The sequence below is a fragment of the Pelobates fuscus genome, chromosome 3 (assembly GCF_036172605.1).
Source record: "Pelobates fuscus isolate aPelFus1 chromosome 3, aPelFus1.pri, whole genome shotgun sequence".
Classification (NCBI taxonomy): Eukaryota; Metazoa; Chordata; class Amphibia; order Anura; family Pelobatidae; genus Pelobates; species Pelobates fuscus.
In genome coordinates, this window is record NC_086319.1 from 15,412,699 (window position 1) to 15,439,306 (window position 26,608).

Sequence of the window (26,608 nt, forward strand, 5' to 3'; positions counted from 1 at the left end):
TAAATACACTTATAGTCACACCTTGTTGTTAAATCGTAGACTCTTTATTCTTAAAATCTGGAAATTTCCGACCTCAAGAAACTTTAACTTTTGAATTATATTTCAGACTGTAGTGAAACAAATGTCTCCACCAGTTTTTTTTTCGTCACTACGTCTCTGCAGAGGGACTTGGAATGTATACCCCTTTCCGTCTCCCTACACATTAAATAGGTTGGTGAAGCAGATATATTTATGCATTCTAGCAATCCGAGAGGGCCCAAGTGGAAGTCCGTACACAGCATTCATTATGTGCAAGCTTCAGTAACAACCTCCAAATCCCTGTATACTTCAGACATTTTTAGATTGTGGATGCATTTGTAGGCAGCTACATTCCCAAAAATACCAGCAGGGTCCTTACAAAACTCATAAGCAGTACATTTAATCTTTCTTGTTTCTAATTATAATCACAACCTGTGTGGCAAACCGGTATTAATATTTCCAATCCTGTCTGAAATAATATGTTTAAAAAGGTTTTAAGTACAGTATGGCATCATGTAGTGGGTATGGTGCTTGGCATGTTCCTTTTATACTATCATTCATTTCATGTTTCAAATTATTTAACGTAATCATTTTTAAAACAAATGTGCTTGTTGTTAAATGGGTTTCTTATCAAAAAAGTCTTTTTTATTTTTTATTTTTTGCTTTAAATTGCAGCCTATAGCTGGAGACTCTGTTTTAGGATCAAATGAAATTAAAAATCCTTAACCTTCTTCCCACAGGATCACCATGCTTGAAATAATTATGGCCAAGTTTAACGAGAGAGAGCCTATTGCTCCCGAAGACGCTATTAGTTTGCAAAGGATTGGCGAGTTCCTTTCTGACTGCTTCCAAAACCAGTGCCAAGCTGTCTTAAAACTCACTATCCCCGGGAATAGTAGCGAACAGGTGAGACACTATCCATCTTCTTGTGTACCCTCACGTCATACAAAGAGATATACTGAGAGAAGAAACCGTTTGGCAAATTGTCCACTTAGTCCATAAGCAATAGATTGCACATCATTTGTGGATGATGGGAATGGTGGGTTTGCCGTAGTCTCCTATTTTGACTGTGATACACTTCCTGATTAAAGAGAAAATATACAGCTTATTTTAATATCTTACATGTGATTCAACACCATTGCTAGGGACTGGAAATGGTACCCATATAGAACTCAAATTCATGTCACTGATATCATTTTTTTTCTGTGTGCACCAGTAACTTATGTGTGTAAATCCTTAGATGTACTGTATTGCATTGTGTAAGTTAATAACAATAAAACCATTGCAAAAAATGTAAACAAACAAACCACAATGGTGCATTATTTCTCTGCCTCCATCTTTGTAGTTTCCCTTTGCGGTAGCCTGCGGTGTCCCACCACGGTGCTCCACAACCTGTCGAAATTAAACAGATTTATTTTTTAATGTCAACAGTTTAGTGGATATATTCCCAAATAAAACATGCATATATTTTCTGCAAGAAAAGAAATGAAATCGAGCCAGTAGTCCAACTGGTATACTAATAACGGGGGGTAACCCCAGGATAGAAACTTGTATAAGTGGACAGAGAGTAGTGTACCAAAAAGGGAACTGGGATATAATATCGTCTGAGTAGAGTGCCAGCTGCCTTTCAGACTTGGAACATTAAAATAAAGAAAATAAATGTTATTGAAAAAGTTAAAATGTAAACAAACTTGTATACAGTGGTGCTTGTGTATAAACCAACTGGTATACGATAGGTAAGTAAATAGTCTAGTCAAATAATTATCACCAGCTAATAAGGTAAACGCAGAGCCCTGCTATTCATATCGGGTAAGTCTCTATATCCCCAATTGCCTATTCGCAATGTTATATTCAAAACAGGTATAGGGTAGGTATGTGAATAGATGCTATTAACTCTTAACGCTGGTATATGCTAACTTGCTAAATATCTTTAAAAAGTAATATTGCAAATAACCTGGTGAAGTATCATAATGTGTAATTACTTCAAATCTGATAAAGATATACCCATGCACACGTCTGTGCCAGGGTTTATGTCAGTATAAATTGGCCAAGAGGGAAAACTGTCCAAGCAATAGAAATATCAATTCCGGGGGAAAAAAGGTGAAGTAAACTAAACCGTTCGTCAGAGCGAAGGTAAGTTCTAAACCATATATGGAAACAGAGTAGCTATCTGACTGTGTAGGAGGGAGAATCACAGTGCCTCCATGGGCATATATACTTGTAACCCTTGCAGATAGCGTGCTATAGCAAGACCAGTAAAAAATGACATTCAAGTAGTACTATGAAACCAGGAAGATTCGTTCTGGAGTGAATCGGATTCGATCTACACTACTGGTGTGGTCACTCTGCAACTTCCCTCACGTGCCTTCACGGGCAACTCTTACTAATCCCACACTCGATGCCAGGCATTCTGTAATAATCCTCCCATGCCTTCAAGGCACCTATTGCTAATCAGACACTCGATCACAGGAAATAAAAAACTATAGTGAAAAAAAAAATCAGTACCGCATAGCTGTATGGACTGTGTTAGTTTATTTGAGCTGAATGGACTAATGGCAATTCAGTTATGCTTACACATAAAACTATTATAGACAAAATAAGTGAGATGTCCTCATTATAACATCCAGAGCATAGAGGCTGTCCCCTGCCTCCCCAAACAGCTTAAAAAAGTGGTCTGAAGAAAATTGCTGCTATGATACAATATGCTATAATGATACATAGTTGCTGTCATGATATGGTAAACTGGTGTATGCCATAATTGGGCACTTATTGCTAATCCCTATTGCCTTGAAGGGCACCTACTGCTAATCCCTATCGCCTTCAAGGGCACCTATTGCTAATCCCACTCTCGACTAATTGCATATGATCCCTATAGAAAAGAGCATGATCGCTCTGTGAACGAGTGAATAAATAAAAAAAATCAGCTCAGTGGCAAGTCCGTGTGCTATCATAGGATGAAACAGGAGAGCACTGACAGGACCCCTGACACGCGCGTTTCGCCCGACCTGGCTCATCAGAGGGGAACCGGCCGGTACAGAGCACTGAGTTTAAATAGGAGATTCTGTCCCATTTGGTCTAGGTGAGCGTGTCTTATTGGTCAGTTTGAAATATGTGTTCGAGGACATCATAGTGCTCCTCCTATTGGAAGGGAAATCACACTTATGTGAAATTAACCCATTCTGAACATATTCAAACTTATTTTGTGATGTTAATAAAACAAATTTCTTATATCAGCTTGAGTCATATTTGAGACTAAAATATACTCCTCATTAAAGACTCATTGAGCTGTTGCTTAATAGACTTCTTGTTAGTAGGAACTTAATGTAATGGAAATGATAGTCTAATTACACTTTAATCAGGAAATCAAGATATGTATAAGTGTATTAGGACCACATTTGATAATAGCAAACCTCTCATAGTTAATAATATATGTATAGTCCTAATGGCATTGTTTCAATAATATAAATTAGCATTCAGAGAATAAAAATAACACAATATGACTATGCTGTTGAGATGTGTAAATAGGACTATATGTTATATTACAGAGCCCATGTGCTGATCATCAATCTGTTCCACTATTTTTACTGCTTCCACGGTTATACTAATCGTCATGCCTACCTGTGTCACAGGCAGTCGTTGTGTACTAGTTATCCCAGTATGCAACTGTGTGGTCACTATTTAGGTACAATAATGGCCAGGATGTCGTGATAGATGACTCTGGGTTGTAGTGTAATACATTTTAAAAAAGCGTGCGGGCTCTTGTGAAGTGAAGCAGTACTGAAACCATACGCGGGGAGTCTCAACAGTATCTCCACTGATGGTAATAATGTATATATTTGTTTATATTTCCTTTTGCCTGTTGTCTTCGGCGGTATATGAAAATTAGCTTGCTGTAGCAGCAGATCTTGTATTTGCAGCTACTGCAAGAATTCCCCTCTTTCCACTGCCATTAAAGTGACCCAATCGGAAGCTTTACATCAAACTTAGTCTGGCACTGGCCACGTAAACAAGGTTTAATTTAATGTGGGCCGAAAAAAAAACACCTTAAATTTTCATAGAAACTTAGGTTTATTTTAAAAAGTACAGACACATACTTACAGACACACACACACTCACACTCACACATTCTTGCACACATACATTTCTTTATTGCTCCCTACCTTTTGGAGCCGATGTGAGACATTTCCCTGGGGTCCTTCTCTGCTCCTCACTGCTCCTTCGCACGGTTTAGTGATGCCGGGTGCCGGAATATGACGTCAACGAGTTTAACATGCTTGCTTTACATCGAGGAGCCTCTGCGGTCTAGCCATCTTTTCATTAACATTGTACTAAAGTTCATTAAGTATTAGCAGACACTCTCTCACCAAGGGTGCTTGCCAATTCTATTAGCTCAATGGAACTAATGGAATTGGAAGAGAATTTCTGTAACTCTCTGATTTACATTTTGAAATTGTAACAAGTGAAATGTAGAACATTTACATAAAAAATTGGCATTCTAAATCGAAACCAGTGCACACTGTACATATATAAAGCACTTCAGAAAGCTGAAGTCGTTTGCGTGTTTGAAGTGTTATTTAAGTTACCGTATTTATCGGCGTATAACACGCACTTTCCCCCCCTGAAAATAGGGGAAAAATCGTGGGTGCGTGTTATACGCCGATATCCCATAATTACTTACCTGTCCTGAAGCGTGGGCCGGCTTCACAGCTTGCACCGCGGTACAGGAACTTTAATTTCATGTTCCGGTTTCCGGCGGGACTGAAAGGAAGTGTGCACAATAGTGTGCACACTTCCTTTCAGTCCCGCCGGAAACCGGAACATGAAATTAAAGTTCCTGTACCGCGGTGCAAGCTGTGAAGCCGGCCCACGCTTCAGGACAGGTAAGTAATTATGGGAGGGGAAGTACACTATGGGAGGGGAGGGGAGGGGGGGGGGAAGTACACTATGGGAGGGGAGGAGGGGGGAAGTACACTATGGGAGGGGAGGGGAGGGGGGGGGGAAGTACACTATGGGAGGGGAGGAGGGGGGAAGTACACTATGGGAGGGGAGGAGGGGAGGAGGGGGGAAGTACACTATGGGAGGGGAGGAGGGGAGGAGGGGGGAAGTACACTATGGGAGGGGAGGAGGGGAGGAGGGGGGAAGTACACTATGGGAGGGGAGGAGGGGAGGAGGGGGGAAGTACACTATGGGAGGGGAGGAGGGGAGGAGGGGGGAAGTACACTATGGGAGGGGAGGAGGGGAGGAGGGGGGAAGTACACTATGGGAGGGGAGGAGGGGAGGAGGGGGGAAGTACACTATGGGAGGGGAGGAGGGGAGGAGGGGGGAAGTACACTATGGGAGGGGAGGAGGGGGGAAGTACACTATGGGAGGGGAGGGGGGGAAGTACACTATGGGAGGGGAGGAGGGGGAAGTACACTATGGGAGGGGAGGAGGGGGAAGTACACTATGGGAGGGGAGGAGGGGGAAGTACACTATGGGAGGGGAGGAGGGGGAAGTACACTATGAGGGGAGGGGGGGAAGTACACTATGAGGGGGAAGTACACTATGGGAGGGAAGGGGGGGGGGGAAGTACACTATGGGAGGGGGGGGGGAAGTACACTATGGGAGGGGAGGAGGGGGAAGTACACTATGGGAGGGGAGGAGGGGGGAAGTACACTATGGGAGGGGAGGAGGGGGGAAGTACACTATGGGAGGGGAGGAGGGGGGAAGTACACTATGGGAGGGGAGGAGGGGAGGAGGGGGGAAGTACACTATGGGAGGGGAGGAGGGGAGGAGGGGGGAAGTACACTATGGGAGGGGAGGAGGGGGGAAGTACACTATGGGAGGGGAGGAGGGGGGAAGTACACTATGGGAGGGGAGGGGGGGAAGTACACTATGAGGGGAGGGGGGGAAGTACACTATGGGAGGGGAGGAGGGGGAAGTACACTATGAGGGGGAAGTACACTATGGGAGGGGGGGGAAGTACACTATGGGAGGGGGGGGAAGTACACTATGGGAGGGGGGGGAAGTACACTATGGGAGGGGAGGGGGGGGGGGAAGTACACTATGGGAGGGGAGGGGGGGGGAAGTACACTATGGGAGGGGAGGGGGGGAGAATACTATGGGATGAGGGGGGGGGGAATACTATGGGAGGGGGGAAATTTCCTGGAATTTCTTTCTAAAAATGAGGTGCGTGTTATACGCCGGTGCGTGTTATACGCCGATAAATACGGTATATGTATAAACCATTTATCAAGTCCATGCTAATTAAAAAAAAAAAAAGGTTGCTCCCATTACATAATGCTTAGCGTCCAGACACTGTGCTGAGTATAAGGCATCGTCCATCCCCTGATCTGCCGTACTTTTTGTTGGGTCATGGGTTCTCCTCATTTTAATTATGTTTCCATTTATTCCCAGGAAGCTTTAGTTGTTGTACGACTCCTTGATGTTCTCTGTGAAATGACCTCAAACAGTGACTTCCTCCCCTGTTTACAGAGTCGCCCCTCGTTACTTGAAACTGTAATAGGTAAGTATTTGGAAAAGTGGCTAATAACAGAGATTTATTTTAGGTATTTAATTTCATTGTATCCTATTTTGATGAAGACTCTCAAATAGACAGCATCAAAATATTACATGTAAAGTTCCTTTAGGAATTGGGGTAAAAGTTGAGAAATTGGTGGTTGCGGTTAAAGTGATATACCAAAGAATATAACCCCTAGAACAGGGATAGGCAACCTTCAGCACTCCAGATGTTTTGGACTACATCCCCCCATAATGCTCTTACACGTGGAATGCTGGCAAAGCTTCATGGGAGGTGTAGTCCAAAACATCTGGAGTGCCGAAGGTTGCCTATGCCTGCCCTAGAACATACTATAGGGATTGTTATCTAAGAGTGCAGCTCTCTCTGTTCTTTTCAGACCATTTTGAAGCGGTAACATAAAAAACTGAACATTTCGCTCCCTGGACTGTGTTAGTTTGTTTGAGCTGAATGGACTAATGGCAATTCAGTGCAGCTGAGTTCTGCTTACACATAAAACTGTTATAGACAAAGGTAGGGAGATGTCCTCATTATTACACCCAGAGCATAGAGGCTGTCCCCTGCCTCCAAACATCTTGAAAATGGTCTGAAGAAAATTGCTGCTATGATACAGTATGCTGTAATGATACAATATGCTATAATGATACATAGCTGCTGTAATGATACAATATGCTATAATGATACATAGCTGCTGTAATGATACAATATGCTATAATGATACATAGCTGCTGTAATGATACAATATGCTATAATGATACATAGCTGCTGTAATGTTACAATATGCTATAATGATACATAGCTGCTGTAATGATACAATATGCTATAATGATACATAGCTGCTGTAATGCTACAATATGCTATAATGATACATAGCTGCTGTAATGCTACAATATGCTATAATGATACATAGCTGCTGTAATGATACAATATGCTATAATGATACATAGCTGCTGTAATGATACAATATGCTATAATGATACATAGCTGCTGTAATGCTACAATATGCTATAATGATACATAGCTGCTATAATGCTACAATATGCTATAATGATACATAGCTGCTGTAATGATACAATATGCTATAATGATACATAGCTGCTGTAATGCTACAATATGCTATAATGATACATAGCTGCTGTAATGATACAATATGCTATAATGATACATAGCTGCTGTAATGATACAATATGCTATAATGATACATAGCTGCTGTAATGATACAATATGCTATAATGATACATAGCTGCTGTAATGATACAATATGCTATAATGATACATAGCTGCTGTAATGCTACAATATGCTATAATGATAGATAGCTGCTGTAATGCTACGATATGCTATAATGATACATAGCTGCTGTAATGATACAATATGCTATAATGATACATAGCTGCTGTAATGATACAATATGCTATAATGATACATAGCTGCTGTAATGATACAATATGCTATAATGATACATAGCTGCTGTAATGCTACAATATGCTATAATGATACATAGCTGCTGTAATGCTACAATATGCTATAATGATACATAGCTGCTGTAATGCTACAATATGCTATAATGATACATAGCTGCTGTAATGATACAATATGCTATAATGATACATAGCTGCTGTAATGATACAATATGCTATAATGATACATAGCTGCTGTAATGCTACAATATGCTATAATGATACATAGCTGCTGTAATGATACAATATGCTATAATGATACATAGCTGCTGTAATGATACAATATTCTATAATGATACATAGCTGCTGTAATGATACAATATGCTATAATGATACATAGCTGCTGTAATGATACAATATTCTATAATGATACATAGCTGCTGTAATGCTACAATATGCTATAATGATACATAGCTGCTGTAATGATACAATATGCTATAATGATACATAGCTGCTGTAATGCTACAATATGCTATAATGATACAGTATGCTGTAATGATACAATATGCTATAATGATACATAGCTGCTGTAATGATACAATATGCTATAATGATACATAGCTGCTGTAATGCTACAATATTCTATAATGATACATAGCTGCTGTAATGATACAATATGCTATAATGATACATAGCTGCTGTAATGCTACAATATGCTATAATGATACATAGCTGCTGTAATGCTACAATATGCTATAATGATACATAGCTGCTGTAATGATACAATATGCTATAATGATACATAGCTGCTGTAATGTTACAATATGCTATAATGATACATAGCTGCTGTAATGCTACAATATGCTATAATGATACATAGCTGCTGTAATGATACAATATGCTATAATGATACATAGCTGCTGTAACGATACAATATGCTATAATGATACATAGCTGCTGTAATGATACAATATGCTATAATGATACATAGCTGCTGTAATGATACAATATGCTATAATGATACATAGCGGCTGTAATGCTACAATATGCTATAATGATACAATATGCTATAATGATACAATATGCTATAATGATACATAGCTGCTGTAATGCTACAATATGCTATAATGATACATAGCTGCTGTAATGCTACAATATGCTATAATGATACATAGCTTGCTGTCATGATATGGTAAGCTGGTTTATGCCATAATAATACATTGATCTGTAATAATTCAATAAGCTGTAGAAGTTTAAGTATTTTCCTTTAAGCTTCCTCTTGCTAATAGATACCTGAGCTTAAAAATAATCCTCCAAAAGTCTGTCTGGTAAAGGATTATGCCAGTTGCAGTCCAAACCTAATTCAAACAGCCATAATCAGTTTTTTTATTTTTTTGCAATTTTATTATCTTTGTCAAACTGATTCATTCATTAACGAATAGTACGTTTCAGCTCACCTTCATTTCTGTTATGATCTCCTGCCTCAGATATATTACGCCTGACGCATCTAGCTGGAAAACAAACCAAAAATGTCTTCACTCCCACACACAGCCCCTCTCTGGGCTCCGAGCTAACACACGCTGTGGTGGGGTTCAAAGTGCAACTTATTCGCATGATCTCCAACTTGTGTTACAAGAGCCAGGAAAATCAAGATAAGGTAGGAACATTTCCACAGAGGTTCGTTCACAGAATTTTCAATTTTATGAGAAATTGGAGTAATGTGAGAGGATGTGTTATATTATATTGTACAATAATACATTATCAACAGGAAAATATACTAAAAAAAGGTTGCAAGAAGACTTTAAATAAATCTGATTTTATGACACATCCTGAGCAATACGGGGTGACCAGCCTATTTTGGAATTCTAAAGTTTTAAGAAACGGAAAATTCTGCTGGAATTAGTTAATTTATTTTCCAATTCTCAACAATCAAATAATTGGGCCTATTACTAGATCGGCTTCAGGGCTCTTGCTGAAAGCAGTGTAAAGGGGGAAAATTAGTATAACAATAAATAATATAAGTTTTGTGAAAACAATATCTGTAGAGACACTTTGGAGCCAAGGATCAGTACATCACGTGTCAGAGAGCAGTGATATAAAATATATTGGATCTGTCTAGATGTTTTGATGGATGGGTTAATGTTGAACAAATGTAAGGCAATGCCCATTCCAGTGTCTTCCATGATCTATTGAAGGAAAACAAAGATCCGGGCACTCAGTGGTTAATCCAATGCAGTCTTTTTTTTAGATACATACAGGCAACTTATGGTTTGAGACTGGCTCATTGGAGTCAAAATTTTATTTCCCCCATTATACCTGAATTGGAGGTTTGTCATCTTTATCTGTGAGGCAGCTTGGGTAATATTAAGGGTAAAAAAAAATGTGTGTAGCCCAATACTTTTGTTTGATTACATGGTTTATTGAGTCCCAATGAAGGGGCTGTGAGGATGTGCAAAGTATGGTTACTCTAAAGAAAGCTTACGGTAATAGTGGTAAACCATGAGGGGGGCTGATAGGGCAGGCAAATCCCTTGTTACAGGTGGGTCTTCCTCTGCATTAGCTAGAGTTCTGGAAATGCTCAGTGCTGCTCCTGCAGGCCTTACTTTAAAGGGTTAGTCCTCCCCAGGAGTACCCTGATGCCGTTCCCCCGCCAATGGAGCAAACCATTTAACCATTTTCCCCCTAACGCCAAAAATACAATTCTTAAAGGAACACTAAAGTCACTAGAACCACTACAGTTTAATGCCGTGGTTCTGGTGTCTATAGCCTGTCCCTGCAGACGTTTCAGTGTAAAAACTGCCCTTTCAGAGAAAAGGCAGTGTTTACATTGCTGCCTAGTAACACCTTTTAGAGGCTGTCACTCAGATGGCCACTAAAGTGTCGCCTATCTCAGTGCTGCAGTATGTGCAGCACCTACATTTAGCGTCCCCATGCTCTGCTCAAGCCCTCTCTGGCGAGACAGGCACAGCGCTGGTAAAAAGATGAGTAAAAGCATCATTCCCATGCGATCGGAGGGGGCTGATGACCTAAACATACACATTCATTGACAGCCAACCAGACTGACACACACACTGAGAGATGGTCAGACACACGCGTACAGTGAAAGAGACAGTCAGGCACGCACACAGACACACACACTGACAGACAGACAGTCAGATACACACTGACAGTCAGACACATACACACTGACAAAGACATACAGACACACTCACAAAGTACTATTAATACACTCAAATATATACACACATACACACAGACAAATACACATTTAAAAAAAAAAAAAAAACATTTTTTAGTCACCCTCCTGTTTCCTACCTTTTGGGCTCAGGTGTGTGGCTTCCCTGGTGTCTAGTGGGATAAGGCAGCAGCAAGTGACAAGTTAGTGGGGCTGGCTGCGGCTGATGGGAGTGAGCAGCCGCTTTTCAGGAATTCCTCCTTTCTCCTCCTCACTGTCTCAGCAGCTCTCTCTGTGTGCCGGGAGGAAGTGAAGGGAACTGTAATAACTTCCTCCTGCCGCTGAGGTCACGCAGGGGAAAGGACTGGTTGCCGGTGTTCCATCGGCTTTGCGGGAGGCGGGCAGGGAGCATGGTCGGGTATGCTGCATGGGGGCGGCATGTGGGCAGGTAGCAGGGTCGAGTATGGGGTGGGGAGCAGAGCCGTGTTTACCTGGTATCCTGCCAGGTTAGCTTGCAATTCCCCTGCACGGGGATTTAGACAGAAGGAGGAGGGAGCGGGTCCAGATGCCAGGACAAAATATTTAGTCGTCATGGCGACCTGGCGCCTGGGATTTATTGAGCCCTGACTTAAATATCTAAACTTCATTCTGAAACTCTGTAAAATACTGACTCCAGGCACCATGGCCACTTGAAAACACTGAAGCAGTTATGGTGCTTTAATTCATTTTTGTATTCCTCATAACAAAAGCACAGGTGGCAGGAGACTTACCCCCTCTAATAAAATGTCACTTTGTATCAACCATGTTTCTCTTACAAGGGACACATTAAATAGAGTTTGGCAATTTCTTTGTGGGTTCACAATCTAATCTGACCTCAGAGTGTAATTCAGTGCGGAACTCTTCATTGTACAAAACATTTCTTCACTGTGCAAAAGCCTTTTGATGGGAATTTCATAACTGTTTGCCAGGGATTTATCATATCACATCCCCAGCTCCCCTTTAACTGCTGGAAGGTATCTCACAGCAAACCGCTCGAGGTGAATGAAAAGGATTTGGGTAAATACAGGAAGGGCTCTTGTGGTCTGATCTTCACTTAGATGTTCAAGGCCCCCGAAGGAAACCAGAATCATTTCCCAATTAGTCAAATAATTTCTGATGAAACAATGAAAAAGAGTATTTGTACAAAATTTCTCTACATCCCCCTTCCCCCTCCCCCCTCCCCCCTCCTACTCATTCTTTTTATGTATTCACTAAACTCCCTTTTCAAAAAATTACATTATTTCTTGCTATAAAATGGAAAAAAAAATTGAGATGAAATACAGCTCTTTAATAGGAAACCGATAACCGTCACACGTCTGCCTCTTCCTCCCTCGTACTCCTAACATTTGGGCCTAGGATAGGCAGCAGAAGTCAATAAATAGTTCCATTTTATATAAAGTTCTAAATGTTTTACTTACTGTATCCTGTTAATTCTTTTGTTATACGAATAATAAGATGGTCAGAGTGTAAACTTAAACAAACAAATTTAAATGGAACCTTTTTTTTGCTGATTTAGCTAATCAGCCATATCTTCATACGAATGATATGAATCCACAAGCGGTAAAGCTATCTGCTAGTTCTCCCGAAATTTGTGTTTAAAATAAGTAAGGGCCCCTAAGCATACCCAATTAAGTTATAACAGAGATGGTAAGCACTCCAATGAGAATGGTGACATAATGGTGTGTATCAATAAAGCATTAGGTCAAGGCCTTATTTATGTCCTGGCCTCGTATCTCCCCTAGTTTTTGGTATTTTTTTTATTATTTTTTTTTACCCTTAAAAGGCTGACTTATAACCCGGCATATATGGAAAATTAGAATATGGTAATTGTAATATAATATAAGGAGTCGGAGCCAGAGGTGCAATACCAACTCCAACCTTCCTTGAAATATATTTAGAGCAGTTTTTGGTATTTTGCTTAAATGCGATGTTTATAGAATTTTTATCCTTATATGGATATTTTGTTTATTTGTACTGGAATATTTTAGTTTGCACCCATGTGCTGTGGTATACAATGTCCAAATATGCACAGTCACACACCTAGAACTGAGTTTGCCCTGCAGGCTGTGAGGACCACTGACATGGTTTCCAGATTAGAATATACTCCATGAGTGCTCTTTTGGCATGGACTATAATGTTTTGCAAGAGTTCCTCTCACTTTCAAGCTCCTGTATTGCATGTGTTTCACTGCATGCACCCCTGGTAACAATTTTCTGGCTCATGGCTTGCCAGTGTTTCCAGTCAACACCATGAAGTGCATGTTTTGAAATATGTTGAGATCTAAAGTAGATTTTGATGACTAAATTACATATTTCATATTTATATTTGCAACTTCCTTTTAGTTTCCATATATATATGTTTTTTAAATGTGCACATTTTTAAAATGATTGTTATATGTTTATTTTCATGTGACAGATCATCTTGCAGTACTGTTCACCATAGATTTAATGCTTGTCACATCATCTTCGACTGAGAATGCTGCCTTCTCATTTTTAGAGGGGAAGCGCCACTCCTTCACCCTTAGATGGCAGCCCATGTCTCCTTAGAGGGGACACTGGTTAAAAATAATCAATATCTCAGGTGAGCCTTTTGAACGACCTCCTTTGAACTCCAAAATAAACCACAGATGTCTGATATTCGTTCAGTGCCTCCCCTTCCTGTAAAATCCCCAGGCTTTCCTGACTGCAAGTGCACAGGTCACGAAGCTATCTCTCACAGTGTGAAAGAATTATTGATTGGGAGCGGAGCGTGTCTGCCAAGCTTACTAAAGTCCTGAAACAATTCCTCCCTAAAGCTGTGTGTATTGCGGTCGATTGTGAATCACACCTTTGTCTCCACATTATTTCTAATTTTTTTGGGACAGACAGTGTTATATAAAATAATTTTATGTAGATTGAAGATGGTCACACCTGAATTTTAGGCAAGATTTTGCATGTTTCGAATTCCTTTCCTAGCAGTATAATTACCTGGTATGTGATGGTTTATAAATCCTGCCCTCCACGGTTTGCAGCGTTAAAGCTACTTTTTTTTTTTTTTCTCCAATTGGTCAAAAAAAAAAAAACAGATAAAAGTGAGACTTCAGAATAAAGTGTGAAACATTAAATATCACAAATGTATCTGTGTGAGTGCAGTTTTAAAGGTAACAGTTACTACTGATATCCTATCTGAACCTTTGTTTTATAACATTTAATGAATTCTGCAGCTTTGAAACATAGTAACAAACATTTCAAAAGTTATAGGGACACTATAGGCATTCAGACCATTTCATCTCATTGAAGTGGTCTGCGTGTAGTTTCCCTTCCCCTCCTATAGTCCTGCAATGTATGTTTCCTGGCCTTTCACATAGTTTGACTCCATTAAATGAAGCTCGATATCCTCATGCTGAGCAGCAGCTTTAAAATCCCCATAAGAAAGCATTGAGTCTATACATTGCTATGGGGAAGGCCTAATGCACATAAGGTCCCCCATCCGCTAACACAACCAATTCAATGAAATGGAATTGTTATAGTGCCTGCAGTGCCCCTTTAATATCCTAAAAGGGCTTCCAATCTGTCCATTACCTTCTTGAAAGCAAAGACCGTTTATTCCTGTGCTTCACGTCGGTGTGTCTATCCTTAGTTTAAAAAAAAAATGTTTCCAAGGTATTATAATCTATTATCCCTGCTGGAAGACCATTTGAGTAATACTGTTAATAGACAGAATGGATGCCATCACTCCAGATTATAATATTTACTTATTTTTAAAATAAAGAAAAATCGAAACTGCAGGTTTTCTAAATATCTCCTCCTACTGTCCATGGGATCTGTATCACACACTTTTTGTTTGTTTGTTTGTTTGTTTGTTTGTTTTGTGCATTGTGATAACTTATTCTCACCAGTGAGCTCTGACATATTAGGTGTTGTGTAATTGCTAAATAGCATGGAAGTTGCATTTTCTCCGTGGACTGAACTGTGCAGTGAACACAAACAAAAGTTATTTTTTCCCAAGATTGTTCCAATTCTGTTAACCTATATCACGTCCCCTGCGCCTCGCACTTTTGCCATTATTGGGTTCCCATTTCCAAAGGAGATTAAATTACCTCCAAGACAGAATTTGTAAATGACTTGTTTCCACGGTGTTCTGTTGGGACCCTTTTCACAAGTGCAGTCTGTTTTAACATTCCGTGCAGAGCAGGTAATATGCAGCACAATCTCTCAATCCCATAATTTGCATATACTATAGTGTGTGTGTGACAAGTGATTTTATTTATATTATAGTATCTGTAGTGCAGATCTTGAAAAACAATTTACAAGGACATGATTAGGGCAAAGAGCTCCGTATAAATAAATACATTTAAAATATATATATATATTTTCTTGGTTTATATTTGTAAGTATTTTATTTGCGGGGAAAATAATCATCCTTGCAACTTTCATAGCGCTGCTGTCTGTTAACGGGGAAACTACGAAAGATCCTGTTTAAGACAAAAGGGGATTTTGTCCTTGTGCTATCGGCATCTACTGTGACAGGGATGTCATTGAAATCAATGTGGTACAAAGGAAATAAAAGATTATCGTGCAGATAGAAAGCCTTTCTTGTGGTCACTGAAAATAAATATATATTCCAATAAAGCACTCAGTGGTGTCTCTTTTTGTGTTTTAAATAAAGGTGGTACATGACAGATTGAGCAATCTGAATGCAAACAGTAAAGTGAGCTGTCAGTGAGCTATTTAATTATACTCTGCAACGGCAAAGTTTCAGACACAGGCCCAGCGAGAAAAAGGAACACATACAGCCAGCCATTGCCTTTTCCTCATTCTCACCGAGAAGGAGCCACATGTTTGACGTTTCACTTGGAGAAATAAATGGCAACAGCGTGTTTAAAACTACAAAATTTTTTTTTAAAAAAAAACATCAAAGCTGCGTTCGTGGAAAGCTGTCTATTAGCTATCAGTAGCTGTACTTTAAAAGAAAGAGTATGACTTGAGGAAATTCTACTCCAAATCCATCGTTTAGCCAAGTACCTGCAAAATAACTCGACTTAACAGCCATTTTTTTTTTTTTTTTATATTCTTTATTTTATTCGTGCATAGGTTAAGCGAACAAGATTGCGCCGTCACAGCGGCTGGTACATGCATAACATCAAATGGATGATAACAGTTGTGTGACATGAGGAACTGTGCACATTTTATATTAATGAGGAAGAACAATAGCATATCGGCACATTTTTAATAATGAAAGGTAGTCCCGATAAAGTTAGACTAAAGTGTTGACTTGGGGTAGGCGGGTGCATACGATAGGTGCCCTAGAGTTAACGTCTGGTGGAGACGGTATGGTAAGATAACCAGGGCTCATGTGTATTAACAGTGTATTTATGGTGTGCTCTGTGCGCCTTGCGTGATGTGCGGTTGAGTAGCTAGTTAGGCAGTAAAATCAGCTTTGTTGCTTGGTTAGTGAAGGCCATGATAACGTGCATACTGGGTAAGCTGAAGCCATCTATATCCACCAAACAAAGTAATCTACGTGACTGGTATGCGGACTAAATAAGATAATGAAGTATAACTTAAACTAGTAACATAAATTAGTTATATACCATAAGTAGAGCCTAACATGCATAGCCTGTATTTATTATAATTGCGCTGTTCTGGTGCAGGTCATGAGGGTGATCACATTTAGCAGAACTAAGTTGTCTAACCTACTGGTAGGATAAAAGCAATAAACTCTCTTGGCAAATAAGATACTGGGCATTGGAGTCAGTAAGTAACCTACGTTATGGCATTGCCCTTAGAGCACCACTGCATGAATGGGACAGACATATGTAAAATATCGATATGTGCAGAACAAAATAAATCAATGAAAAAGAAAACTAAGCTCATCTGAAGTAAGAATAGTCCTCGGCAATCAGGGGTTGGGCATGACAGCCATGCAGGTAGAGGCCCCAGGCGTCCCGGGGAAGTGTAAAACTGATGCAGGGCACCTGCAGCCAGTCCACCCTAGGTACCTAACCCACGCCAGATCTTGAGGCCTGCCATTAGTTATATGGTCATACTTGGCTTGAAAATAATAAAATAAAATAAACAAACTTAACATGCGAAAGTGAGGGTTAGTACAGGAGTCCTGCATTATGTGAGTGTGGGTAAAGTCTTATGTTGGTGATTTCACCACGTTGCGCCCTGTAGCGTCTGAGATCTCTCTGCGCCCTCATCCGATTTCCAGCTTGGAGGGAGGCTGTAAGACTCTCGGTAGGTGATTCCCAGCTGGTGGAGTTTCGTCGGTGCAGAGTGTCGCTTGTGTCCTCGCCACACTGCGACGTGGGCTGCCGCTGCAGGGAGTCGCTATACTGAGATGCTGTGGGAGTCAGTGCCCCGGCATCATGGGCTTTGTTCCGGTTTCCCGCTGCTGCATGTCCCGTGCGCCCCAAGCGGACAGTGCTCCGGTACCTTCTTGATGTCTGCTTCACCTGTACATCGTCTCGCAGAGCGGGCACTTTGCGTGTAGGCCCTGAAGTTGTGGCAGTATCTTGTGAACAGGTGTGGAGCTTTAGATCTTCGGGGTAGGCTGGTGTAGATGGTTGGTTGCCATCAGCGGTGTGCCCCCCCTCTGCCTTCTGCTGCGGTGAGTGGGTTTGGTGCTGGCTTAGCAGAGTGCACGGGAGTTTCGCCCGTAAGGCGGTCTGGTGCTGGTCGGGCTGGGTTCTGTTCACTCAGCTAGACTGTGCTTTTGCATGCTGGATTGGCGCTTGGCGGCCATCTTGCGGCCCTCCAGAAGAGCACCGTCCAGTGGATGTTGCGCGCCTGGACAGCCGGCCTGGTGCGGTGGCCGGCACCCTTGCAGACTGGGATAACCCCCCCGGTCCAGAGGGGGGGGAGAGCGAGACGCCGGCCGGAGATCCGGGAGAGCGGTCGTCTCGTCCCGGCTCAAGCTCCAGCAGACTCCGGGCCTCTGTCGGGTTGCTGTCGGTGCTCGGGCGGTATCCCCGGGTGCCCCAGGGACTGGGGGTGAGTGTGGTTCCTGTTGTGGGTCAGTATGCGCGGTTGGCCTCCAGCTAGCTCCGGTTTTCGGACCCTGGAGCGGGAGCTCAGACGGGGCACGTCTGATCCCGCCGGCGGTCAGGCCCCGCCCCCCTTAACAGCCATTTAGAGAGCGTATTGTGCATTAAGGTCTCCTACGTCCAGCAGTGACTGCACTTTGTGATGCAACGTTCTCTGCCAGGTTTCACCCACCCCCTACATTTTGTTTGGTTTGGTTATGGGAACAGATTAAATAAAATAAAATACATTAAAAAATCTTTACCTTTTTAAAGCCAGAATAACGAAAAAAAAGAATGTTGGAGCGATGATATTCATTGTTTTTTCTTTGCTGTAAGAGGGCAGTATCTTCCAATTAAAACTGTATAGTTTGTATTTAACTCCATTCCCTTCAGAGTTCTTTTTATTTTATTTTTTTAATAGTGTGTATTTTTCAAACTTGGGATCCATAACTAGCACATACACGTAGGATGAAACAGCAGTTTTGTGAATAGATTGCTTTGCTGGTGACGTTTAAAGCTAAATTTACCCAGTTTAAGGTTTTTCAGTTATTCACCCTCTACAGAAATATCAGGAGGGAAGACAAGTCTTAGGGATGGTATAGTGTGAAAATTCAGACTGGAACCAGGAAAACAATTCTTGTCAGGTATAATAATTATGAGATTGTACACTGCTCAAGAAAATAAAGGGAACACAAAAATAACACATCCTGAATGAATTAAATATTCTTCTGAAATACTTTGTTCTTTACATAGTTGAATGTGCTGACAACAAAATCACACAAAAATAAAAAAATGGAAATAAAAATTTTCAACCCATGGAGGTCTGGATTTGGAGTCACACTCAAAATTAAAATGGAAAAACACACTACAGGCTGATCCAACTTTGATCTAATGTCCTTAAAACAAGTCAAAATGAGGCTCAGTAGTGTGTGTGATCTCCACGTGCCTGAATGACCTCCCTACAACGCCTGTGCATGCTCCTGATGAGGTGGCGGATGGTCTCCTGAGGGATCTCCTCCCAGACCTGGATTAAAGCATCTGCCAATTCCTGGACAGTCTGTGGTGCAACGTGAAGTTGGTGGATGGAGCGAGACATGATGTCCCAGATGTGCTCAATTGGATTCAGGACTGGGGAACGGGCGGGCCAGTCCATAGCATCAATGCCTTCGTCTTGCAGGAACTGCTGGCACACTCCAGCCACATGAGGTCTAGCATTGTCTTGCATTAGGAGGAACCCAAGGCCAACAGCACCAGCATATGGTCTCACAAGGGGTCTGAGGATCTCATCTCGGTACCTAATGGCAGTCAGGCTACCTCTGGCGAGCACATGGAGGGCTGTGCGGCCCCCCAAAGAAATGCCACCCCACACCATTACTGACCCACTGCCAAACCGGTCATGCTGGAGAATGTTGCAGGCAGAATCATGGGAGTTATTGTTCGGCAACATCTGGAGGGCCGGAGTTTGGGGAAGCCTGCTGTAGCAGGTCTCTGCTTCTCTTGTGGAGTTTGTTTGCCAAGCTATCACACTCCTATCTCCACCCCATAAAAATATATATATTTTTAAAGAGGAGTTGTAGAAATCCATTTATTTTGAACACTAAAAAAGTGACTACTATGATAATAACATTATTATTATTATTTTATAATTTACATAGCGCCAGCAAATTCCTTGGCGCTGTACAATTGATGACATAGACATAGGATTACCTACCAATAAATCACTAAAAACAACACTTTTAGAGTGGCCGAAGAACAAATTGTATGTGGCTATTAATATCTATTTATTTTTAACAAATAAAACCAAAATCCAAAGGACTACCATAAAGTTTCTATAAAAATCTGTCCTATTATTCAGCAGTACAGAGGAATATAGTGAGTACCACCTGTTTGCAATCCTATACTCAGCTGGCCAAAGATGCACAAGTGTATAAATGGTCACATTTCCTTTCACATTTGCACCAGTTTTGTACACATCAGCATACTCTTACGTATAAAACTGTTACTTCATCCTTTAAACATTCATGTCCTTTTTTTTTTTTTTAGCTTTTTCTGTAATGCGCCCCCAAAAAATCCTTCCGACACTTCCTATTCCTCTTTTTCCCATTGAAACATCAAAACACAAATTTGTAATGTGACTGGAAAAGGAAGATACATTCACAATCTGAAGGATATTTTTGTTGCTTAAAGCTGCTTACCGATCACAGAACATCCGCACCTCTATGGTGTCAAAAAGGCACACCTTCCAGATTCTTCTTTTATACATCGGAAGCAACAACTTGGGAAACAAATCACCCAAGACGTGCAAATCGAGGACAAATATGTGCAAATAAGAAAAGCATCGATATGTGTTGTACTCCGGTGTAAAGTATTTATTTGGATTGTTGTGAGATTGTGAGGAAAACTGGGGTTTTCTGCTATGGCTGAGCTCTCGGGATATATTACCTAGTTTTGGACCTTTCCAAATTGATATGTTTGTGCATTTATCCTGTTGGTGTGGACACATCGTTTACCTTGGACAATTTGTGTATCTGGTTTGTTGCAACAAAGTATGATTTATAGTTTGTCAGAAAATTCTCCTATGCTTTGTTAATGTCTGGATTGGAATTATATTTTTAATAAATGTGCTGTGATCCAGTGTAATGTACACTTTTGCAAAATGGAAAACACAGAAAGTGACACTTTTTATACACAATCCCCTTGGTGCACCTTAAGACCACAGGAATAAGGAGTCATCTCATGTGCAGTTGCAGCCAGAGCCCATAGTCTCTGTCACTAACGGTGTAGTTATTTCGATGAAATTCCAGCGCAATGTTGTGTCGTTTATGTTGATTTTGAACGCTGTTTGTGTCTACCTATGCTTTGCAATACCCTATAGCAATTCCATATAACCCTTCCTGTCTCATGAAATCAGGCATCTTTTTTTACAAATTAAAGCTTTGCCCAGCAGTAATTAAACATTTCTTTTGCTTTAAGTGTTTGACATTCTTCTTGGACACCTAATTCCGTGAATACATCTTCACTTGTTCTAGATCTTAGTAAATAATACCCTGCGTTGTGTAAAGTCATTTTTTTGTCTTTTTTTCTGATCAAACTGCATTAATTCCATGGGATACTTGGTTTAGTGACTCAAATGCTAAATATATATATATTTTTTTTTTACCTTTCCAGATTTCGATTCACAGTTGGCTGCCAAGCACGTAAAGAGCCCTAGTGATAATTGAAAGTTGCATTGATAAAATAGTATGTGTTTATGTCTGGAGGGCATTCTTCTAATTGTAGGGAGCTGTGTGAGAGCTCGTTGCTTACCCTAGCCCTGGGCTGAATCAGCAGAGTAAAGTGCCACGGCTTGTATTCACCATTAGCTATACATCATCTGGAGACAAAATCTGTCACAGCTTACCTTATAAATCACAACAGAAAGAAATGAATTTATTGCAGATCATACAGATTTTAATCTCAGCAAGTCGGCAGAAGATTTAATGTGCCACAATTTCAGGAAGTTATTCTTCCTTAGAAAGGCTGTCATGCTTGACGGTAACATGTCGGCGGGAATTTCTGAGCTTTATCATGGCTCCTTTGAAGGTTTAGATTGTTTAATATGCTAGAAATAATCTGAATAACTCCGAACATCCAGGACCACCATTAACAAATGGAGTTGTAGAAGCTATAATCAAAGCATTACATTGCTACTGAAACTGCGCTGGATGGCAGTACCCACAGCTGTGACAACAGGTTCCGTCACCAGCGTATGCAGGAGTTAGCATTAAATACTGGATGCCCTCAATAGTGGTTTAAAGTGGTATAAATCATTTGAAGTTATGCCGCATACTATAGAAAGTGCAGTGATTTCTGTACAACACCCATTGCATGCTTCTATGTAAACAGGAGGGCATCACACGACCTAAAGGTAGTGCCATACCCTAATGTACCCAGATTATTGTTCAATGCCCATTGTATATATCTTCAGTCAGGGTAACAGCTGAGCCGAGTATTGTACCCAGATTACTGTGCAATGCCCATTGTATATATCTTCAGTCAGGGTAACAGCTGAGCCGAGTATTGTACCCAGATTACTGTTCAATGCCCATTGTATAAATCTTCAGTCAGGGTAACAGCTGAGCCGAGTATTGTACCCAGATTACTGTTCAATGCCCATTGTATATATCTTCAGTCAGGGTAACAGCTGAGCCGAGTATTGTACCCAGATTACTGTTCAATGCCCATTGTATATATCTTCAGTCAGGGTAACAGCTGAGCCGAGTATTGTACCCAGATTACTGTTCAATGCCCATTGTATATATCTTATTTCAGTCAGGGTAACAGCTGAGCCGAGTATTGTACCCAGATTACTGTTCAATGCCCATTGTATATATCTTATTTCAGTCAGGGTAACAGCTGAGCCAAGTATTGTACCCAGATTACTGTGCAATGCCCATTGTATATATCTTCAGTCAGGGTAACAGCTGAGCCGAGTATTGTACCCAGATTACTGTGCAATGCCCATTGTATATATCTTCAGTCAGGGTAACAGCTGAGCCGAGTATTGTACCCAGATTACTGTGCAATGCCCATTGTATATATCTTCAGTCAGGGTAACAGCTGAGCCGAGTATTGTACCCAGATTACTGTGCAATGCCCATTGTATATATCTTATTTCAGTCAGGGTAACAGCTGAGCCGAGTATTGTACCCAGATTACTGTTCAATGCCCATTGTATATATCTTCAGTCAGGGTAACAGCTGAGCCGAGTATTGTACCCAGATTACTGTTCAATGCCCATTGTATATATCTTATTTCAGTCAGGGTAACAGCTGAGCCGAGTATTGTACCCAGATTACTGTTCAATGCCCATTGTATATATCTTATTTCAGTCAGGGTAACAGCTGAGCCAAGTATTGTACCCAGATTACTGTGCAATGCCCATTGTATATATCTTCAGTCAGGGTAACAGCTGAGCCGAGTATTGTACCCAGATTACTGTGCAATGCCCATTGTATATATCTTCAGTCAGGGTAACAGCTGAGCCGAGTATTGTACCCAGATTACTGTGCAATGCCCATTGTATATATCTTCAGTCAGGGTAACAGCTGAGCCGAGTATTGTACCCAGATTATTGTTCAATGCCCATTGTATATATCTTCAGTCAGGGTAACAGCTGAGCCGAGTATTGTACCCAGATTACTGTGCAATGCCCATTGTATATATCTTCAGTCAGGGTAACAGCTGAGCCGAGTATTGTACCCAGATTACTGCAGCGTATTTATTACTCGATATGTTTCGGGAAGTGTCCGCTTTTCTGTGTGATCGAGTAATTTGTTAGATCTGTATGCGTCTCTCTCTTTCTTTGTTAATTTAAAAATATTACATTGTGAATGAAACCATTCTTTACATGCAGGGCAGTGTACAGTCAGAGACCCTTTCTTTCTTGCTGTCTGACGGCTGGTGATCCATTATTGCAATTGTACAGTCTAAACATTGAGATTTATAGTGGGGTCTGGATGTTTTGCACCATTATACGGTCACCTCCCCTTTTCCCTCCATGTACTTCTTCCTATTAATAAAAGTACTCACAGCAAATTAGGTGTATCATCAATTATGCACCAATTATTGTAAATTTATGGGGGATGGGGGGGGGGTTGTGTGAGTACACTCAGTTGCAGGAGGGAAATTTCATCGTTTTTTTTCTTATCAATTTCCCATTAGAGCGGTCATGTTACCTCCTTTGCAATGCATCTTGGCACAGTGGTGGCTCTGGTATCGTGACCAATATAATCCATGTAATCATCTAGTAGCAACAATGTGTCAGTACCCTGCATTTAACTCCCATCACGCCAGACCGTAGCAATTACCGGTGCCATGAAACAATTTCCCCCCCTCCAAATTCTTTTTGTACGCGATCATTTACATCATCAATCATATTTCTATACAGTACCCTGGGAGAGGTTTTTTTCACTTGCGGAAAGCTCTAATATTTCTGAATAAATAATATATTGCCTAAGTCAAGCTTGATCTCAGTCGGGCAGCACATCACAGGAGAAATATTTCTTTAAAGCCTATTTACTCTGCAGGGAGACGGGACGCTGAAAGCACACCGCTACTCGCTGAGAGCAAGTCTGTGCAGACACATGCGCTTTTGGCTGCAGAAACTAGTGTGCTTAATGCTGCTAATGTAAATCTCTTAAGCTGCATGCATAGTAAAAATAAAATATTTGTTCTTTATTATCAATCACATGTTTTCTTTGGCAGGGTCACCTGTCAAATTCCCCAAGGGTTTGCTGATCCAGCACTGATAGATCCAGGGTTCTGTGTAGGAATAGAAAGGGCACTGAACTGATTGCAGAGTGCGCCAATTCTACATCCGTCCAAATCACCTTGCTGCTCAGGGCATGGTTTATAATCACTTTTAATCTTTTTTTTTTTATCCACCAGTTTTTATTCTGTCTGTGTTCTGTTTAAATCATAGCAGAGATTCTAATAGTTTGTATCCATTATAGATAGACATAAATGCAAAAAGAAATAAAATAAAAAGCCCTTACCTTTTGAAGGTGACCTTGCGCTTCCCAGGACTTTTAATACCATGTTTACTGTTACCTATATTTAATATTTTTTTTTAGAGCCGATACCGATAATCTGTGAACTTTCAGGCCAATAGCCGATAACTTACCGATATTATGTACATTTCAAAAAAATAAACAGTTTCTAAAGGTAAATGCACAAAATATACATGCCACATGTAGTGGATGCAGTGTGTGTGTGTAGTGTGCGTAAAGTGAATGGGGTTTGTGTAGTGTGTAAATACTGAATGCAGAGTGTGTATGTTTGTGTAGTGGGTTTATATAGTGTGTGTGTATGTTTGTGTAGTGGGTTTATATAGTGCAGTGTGTGTATGTTTGTGTAGTGGGTTTATATAATGCAGTGTGTGTATGTTTGTGTAGTGGGTTTATATAGTGTAGTGTGTGTGTATGTTTGTGTAGTGGGTTTATATAGTGTAGTGGGTTTATATAGTGCAGTGTGTGTATGTTTGTGTAGTGGGTTTATATAATGCAGTGTGTGTATGTTTGTGTAGTGGGTTTATATAGTGTAGTGTGTGTATGTTTGTGTAGTGGGTTTATATAGTGTAGTGTGTGTATGTTTGTGTAGTGGGTTTATATAGTGCAGTGTGTGTGTTTGTGTAGTGAGTTTATATAATGCAGTGTGTGTATGTTTGTGTAGTGGGTTTATATAGTGTTTGTGTAGTGGGTTTATATAGTGTAGTGTGTGTATGTTTGTGTAGTGGGTTTATATAGTGTGTGTGTGTATGTTTGTGTAGTGGGTTTATATAGTGCAGTGTGTGTATGTTTGTGTAGTGGGTTTATATAATGCAGTGTTTGTGTAGTGGGTTTATATAATGCAAAGTGTGTGTGTGTGTGTGTGTGTGTAGTGTGTTTATAATGCAGTGTGGGTGTGTAGGTATGTAATTTGGGGGGCATTTTTTAATTTTTTTTTAAATACTCAAACAAATGTTTTTATTTATTTATTTTTTCTTTTTTTGTCCCCCTCCCTTCTCCTTACTTGGTCATGGAGGGGGGGTATGGCATTCCCTGGTGGTCCAGTGGCATGGACGGTGCAGTGGGGGCCCAGCAAGCGCTTGCTTACCTTCCCTTCAGCTCCCCAGTCTAAATCTTGTCTGCGGGACTCGCAAGATTTAGACAGGGGAGCTGCGGGGAAGGTAAGTAAGCGCTTGCTGGGCCTCCCAGGACCGCTGGGCTTGTAATGGGCCTGGCGGTCCTGGTATGTATTATCAGCAATATCGGTATCTTTATTGGACGATACTGATATTGCCGAAAATACCAAAGTTTGTTGAATCAGCGCGACATACTGAGTAAATCAAAATCTTCTGCATGCTCGAAGAGGCATCCAGCATTCACATTCTGTATTTTTAGTTTCCCTTGAAATGTCTGTAGTTGCCAATGTGAACTAGTTGAGAAATATAGAAGAATACATTGAATTCTTTAATGGTAAATCCTGCTAATTAGCTATAATTTGCCCACATTATGCTACATTAGTCGTGTCTGTGACGTTCCCTTTGGTCTTAGATCAGTAGAAATGTATAGAGCTGATTTTAAAGAAAACCAAAAGTTCCTGTTGATGATCAGTGGAGAGAGACTCCATAGCCAAACATAAGCTGCTATTCTACAATAAGAGGTTTATTTGATTTATACTATTGTTAGTATCACAAATCTTTTAAAGGAACACTCCGGGCACTCTCGAAACTTAATTGTAATTAAGTTGTTATGGTGAAAGGCGGTCCCTGGCACTGGCTTACCTTTAGGGCTTAAACAGTTACTGAATGGTTTAATCACACGGTCTTCGATCGAATGCTATTTAGATCTAGTCCTGACCTTTAGCATCTCTCACATTCTTGAAGCAGGGGGCATACGACAGCTGAATGGGAAGCAACTGATTGGCTTAG

At 40.8% G+C, this 26,608-nt stretch overlaps 1 protein-coding gene across 1 annotated transcript in view; it reads left to right on the plus strand.

The window, feature by feature from the left end:
• Positions 1–26,608, plus strand: part of ATXN10 (ataxin 10) — a 124,359-nt gene that overhangs the window by 75,381 nt on the left and 22,370 nt on the right. The window contains exons 7-9 of the mRNA XM_063446747.1: positions 759–924; positions 6,415–6,523; positions 9,421–9,590. Coding sequence (XP_063302817.1) covers positions 759–924; positions 6,415–6,523; positions 9,421–9,590 — 445 coding nt within the window. The remainder of the gene's footprint in view (positions 1–758; positions 925–6,414; positions 6,524–9,420; positions 9,591–26,608) is intronic.